At 41.8% G+C, this 5000-nt stretch overlaps 1 protein-coding gene across 1 annotated transcript in view; it reads left to right on the top strand.

Annotated features, from left to right (window-relative positions):
• The window catches only part of flncb (filamin C, gamma b (actin binding protein 280)), a 113232-nt gene that overhangs the window by 35111 nt on the left and 73121 nt on the right, over positions 1–5000 (top strand). Inside the window, 1 exon segment of the mRNA XM_048267404.1 lies at positions 307–555. Within this exon segment, the coding sequence (XP_048123361.1) occupies positions 307–555 (249 nt within the window).

Genomic DNA, 5000 nt, shown 5'->3' with positions numbered 1-5000 from the left:
TTTTTTTTTTATTTAGTTATGAATTACTACCGAAATCTGTCTCCTCAAAAAGCATTGAATTATTTTTGTCTACAGCCATTCACCGATGTTTAATGTTGAATGTTGTTGAGCGTCTTATTAGCTGTCTTATTGTGCTCTGCCTGCATCAAATGGCAACATTTTTTATTTTATTTTTTTGCATTGACCCTTATAAATCAAGAAATTAATAAAATAACAGTACCTGCACCAGCATTCAACATCCCTATCGGGCCGTTTTCTCCTCACCTGGCCCTCACCTGCCCGATGTCTCTCTCCTTTCCCGTGCAGACAGCAAGGCGATCGTGGACGGCAACCTGAAGCTGATCCTGGGCCTGATATGGACGCTGATCTTGCACTACTCCATCTCCATGCCCATGTGGGAGGACGAGGACGAGGAGGACGCGCGCAAGCTCACGCCCAAGCAGCGGCTACTGGGCTGGATCCAGAACAAGGTGCCCCAGCTGCCCATCACCAACTTCCACCGCGACTGGAGGGACGGCAAGGCCCTGGGCGCGCTCGTGGACAACTGTGCTCCAGGTAGGTGCTGAGGAAGAGGATGGTGATGAGGAAGATGATGATGATGGTGGTGATGATGGTGATGATGATGATGATTGTGATGAGGATGATGATGATTATGATGATGATGATGATGATGATGATTTAGGATCGGTTAAGGTGATGAGCAGCTGTGCACCTGATGGATAAAGCATTAGGAGAAAGTGGAGGTTGATGAAGATAAGTAGCATGATGAAAATGTAAGGCAGGAGGTATACAGTAGGTGTTGAAGGGATTGGTGTGTTAAGGAGCATGATGAAAATATAAGGCAGGAGGTATAGGTGTTCAAGGAATTGTTGTGTTAACTGGTTAAGATATGTAAGGAGGCAGTAAAATAATGCCCAGAAGTCCTTGAGAGAAGGTTTTTTTTTAACCAAACTAAGAGTGAAAACACACTCCTTCTGAACTCTGTCAATGTGAAGAGTAAGAATAGGATATTGACTGCAGTGTCTTCCTTCCTTCAGTTTGAGGGCTGATAAATACTGGGAGCTGTGTTTGTGTGAGTGAGCGTCCTTCCTGTGTGTGTGTGTGTGTGTGTGTGTGTGTGTGTGTGTGTGTGTGTGTGTGTGCAAGCAAGCGGGTTTGTTTGAGGAAGCAGAGCAGGAGAGTACAAACCCAGGGGGGGGGGGCCCTGCTCTGGAGGGACTATGTTATGAAAAAAAAGGCCCAGGCCACTGAAGACCAGCTGTGTTTGGAGTACAAACTCGCTCCAGACACACGTACATGCTGGAAGCCATTACGGAAGCAGCATCATGCCAATCAGCTGACCTCTTGACCCTTCCATCCTCCTGGTCCAGCATGTCCATGTGGAAGCAATAAGAAAAGTGCAACAGTGCAGCCAGACCGTTACACGAGTTCAGATGCTAATCAGAAGCCGCTAATGACTACACTTTCCTCCTGGGGGGATAACTAGCCGTGATTCGGCACACAGTGAAAAGCCTCACCACAGTGAGGGGTCATGACGTTCTGCCTTCACTAGTTTACATGTAAGTGTCACACTGAAGCCACTAGTTTACTAGCTAAAGTTCCTTTGGCCAGCATGTTAACTTGTGTGCCACATGCAAATGTTGTGGGTGGGATTTCGTGAAATTCTACACTGTGATTGGTTGTCATGTTCTATTTGGACATAGGGAGCCATTATAAAGCCTCAATTTCCAGAATTCTCCGCCTCCTAATTTGAATTCTGCGCCACTAGTTGACCAGTGTGAATCTTGTCTTGAACTAGTTTACTAGTATACATTTACTGTATGACCTCACTAGTTTACTAGTTTGGGCAAAGGATGCATCAACTAGTGAACTAGTGAGCCTGCTGCCATCACCTAGCTAGCTAGTAAGCCATTTATGGTTCACTAGTTAACTAGTGACATTGACCTACTCCAACTAGTTAACTAGTGGAAAATACAGATGGCAGCAGCAGAGGACAATTATATGATGACTGTATTGCATGATATTCTCAGGGTCCCTGCAATATAAATGGTACTGACAGTAGTTTTGAGAACATGCCGGGACCCAGTAAGCCCATGACATTCTCTATTCCTGTATTGACAAGAAATAGAACACAAATGCATCGAGCTTATAGGGTAAACCAGTCCAATCTCTTACCCTTACCAATTCAACCTCAGATTTCCCCCATATTTCCCCAACACTTACAGCAAAACTAGCACTCCTAAATATCAGATCTCCTTCAAACAAATTCTTAATTAATGATCTAATTTTCACACACAACCTTGATTTTTTACTGAGACATGGTTAGATCAAGCAAACAGTGCTGCTACTCTCATCAGCTCCCCCAAACTTCAGTTTCTTGAGTGCTACCAGAGCAAATAAAAGAGGTGGGGGGATAGCCACAATTTTCAAGACGTCTTTTCAGTGCAATCAGTCGTCATTCGGGTGACTTTACTTCATTTGAATATCTGTGAGCACGCATTAAGTCTTCTCCTCAGATTTTATTACTGACAATTTACAGGCCTCCAAAACATTCAGCTAAAGTTTTTCTTGAAGAGCTAGGTGAACTGCTATCAGTCGTTTGCATAGAGTTTGACTATCTTATTATATCAGGGGAACTTGCATGTGGATAATCCTGAAAACAATTATGCCAAGGAATTCATTGCACTAATCAATACTTTCTCCCTAACACAGCATGTACAGGGGCCAACACACTCTCTCGGCCATACCCTCGACCTTGTTATCACAAAGGGTCTCGATGTCTACAGCAGTTAAAGACCTGGCCTTATCTGATCATTTCTGTGTGTTCTTTGATGTGTCTATGTCCCCACACACTCAAAACACAGCTATAATGGTAAAAAGGAGAATCATAAATGATCAGACAAGTGCTCTCTTTGAGCAAGCACTTTCACTAAAGTCAAGTCAACTGTCAGACTCTGAAGACTTATTTGATCACTTTAATGCAAAAATGGCAAACATTATGGGTGACATTCCTCCATTACAATTCAAGAAAGTTAAGGACAAACAGAAAGCACCATGGAGGCAAAATCCAGCAGTTAAACTTCTAAAAAGAGAGTGTAGGAAGACTGAAAGAAAATAACGTAAATACAAACTTCAGATCCACTATGAAATCCATAAAGAGATGCTCCGCACATATAACTCTGAAATATGCAAAGCAAGACAGTCTTTCTTTTCTAACATTACACTCGTATAACACTCGTATTCTATTTTCAACTGTTAATAAGTTAACAAATCCCCCCTCACAATTAGCACCTGAACTTCTCTCAACTAAGAAATGCAATGAGTTTTCATTTTTTTTTAAAGGTAAAATTGACAAAATCAGACTCAACATATCTGCTCAATTACAAATTCAACAACCTGAACTTCCAGCAACAAACAGAGGGAAACTAAACTTGATGTCAGAGTTCAGCTTGATAGACTACTGAAACACTTGAAAAAAAGCGGTACAGAATCTCAGCTCTTCCACATGTGTCTTAGACCAATTTCTTCAAAACTGTTTTCACCTCATAGCGGATGTCCTTCAAATTGTAAATGTATCACTGCTGTCTGGCACTTTTCCTAAGTCACTGAAAACAGCTGTTGTAAAGCCACTTCTCAAGAAGAATAACCTGGATGCCTCCAAGCTAAACAATTACAGGCCCATATCCAATCTACCTTTTATTGGCAAAATTATTGAAAAAGTAGTCTTTAATCAATTAACCACCTTCCTGACATCAAATGGGTATTTTGATTACTTTCAGTCTGGTTTTCGGGCAAATCACAGCACTGAAACAGCTCTCATTAAAGTTTCCAATGACATACGTCTCAACACATTCAGGTAAACCATCAGTCCTAGTGCTACTGGACCTTAGTGCAGCATTTGACACAATATTTTACTACACAGATTAGAACACTGGGTTAGATTTACAGGCATAGTTATCAGCTGGCTAAAATCATATCTACAGAAAGGAGCTTCTTTGTTGCCATCGGAAACTGTACCTCAACACCAACGTCCTTGACCTGGGGTGTTTCCCAGGGGTCGATCTTGGGGCCACTATTATTCAACCTCTATATGCTCCCACTTGGACAAATCATCCAAAATAATTTGATTTCATATCATAGCTATGCAAATTTACTTAGCTCTGTCACCAAACGACTATGGTCCTCTTGAATCTATGTGTCAGTGTATAGAACAAATCAACACCTGGATGTCTCAAAATTTTCTTCAGCTGAACAAAGAAAAAACTGAAGTAATTATATTTGGTAAAAAGGAGGAAAGACTTCCTTGACACAAAAGGGTTGAAGGCAAAGGATACTGTTAAAAATCTTGGTGTATTAATTGACAGTGATCTAAATTTCAACAGTCACATAAAGTGATAACTAAATCAGCCTTTTACCACCTCAAAAATATTGCCAAACTCAGAGGGCTGATGTCAAAACATGACTTAGAAAAACTCATTCATGCATTTATCTCTAGCAGGGTTGATTACTGCAATGGACTGTTCACAGACCTTCCTAAAAAGACTAAACAGCTTCAGGTGATACAAAATGCAGCAGCTAGGATTCTAACAAAAACTAAAAGAACTGACCACATTACTCCAATTCTTAAGTCCTTGCACTGGCTTCCAGTAAGTCACAGAATTGACTTTAAAAGCGCTTTGCTTGTTTATAAATCAGTAAATGGAGCAGGACCTAAATACCTGTCAGACTTGCTTCAGCAGTACACACCTTCTCGTCCCCCATCATCATGAAGTGCTTCGAGCGGCTTGTCATGTCACATATCAAAGCCATTCTCCCCCCCACCCTGGACCCCTTCCAGTTTGCATACCGAGCCAAGCGGTCTACAGAGGATGCAATCTGCTCTGCCCTCCACCCAGCCCTCACCCACCTGGAAAAAAGAGACTCATGTGAGATTGCTGTTTATAGACTTCAGTTCTGCATTCAACACCATAATACCACAACAACTCATCTGCAAACTTGAC

This window comes from Alosa alosa, chromosome 17, assembly GCF_017589495.1.
Source record: "Alosa alosa isolate M-15738 ecotype Scorff River chromosome 17, AALO_Geno_1.1, whole genome shotgun sequence".
Lineage (NCBI taxonomy): Eukaryota > Metazoa > Chordata > Actinopteri > Clupeiformes > Clupeidae > Alosa > Alosa alosa.
Note: the sequence above shows the minus strand (reverse complement) of the source record. Positions and strands in the feature narration are given on the sequence as shown.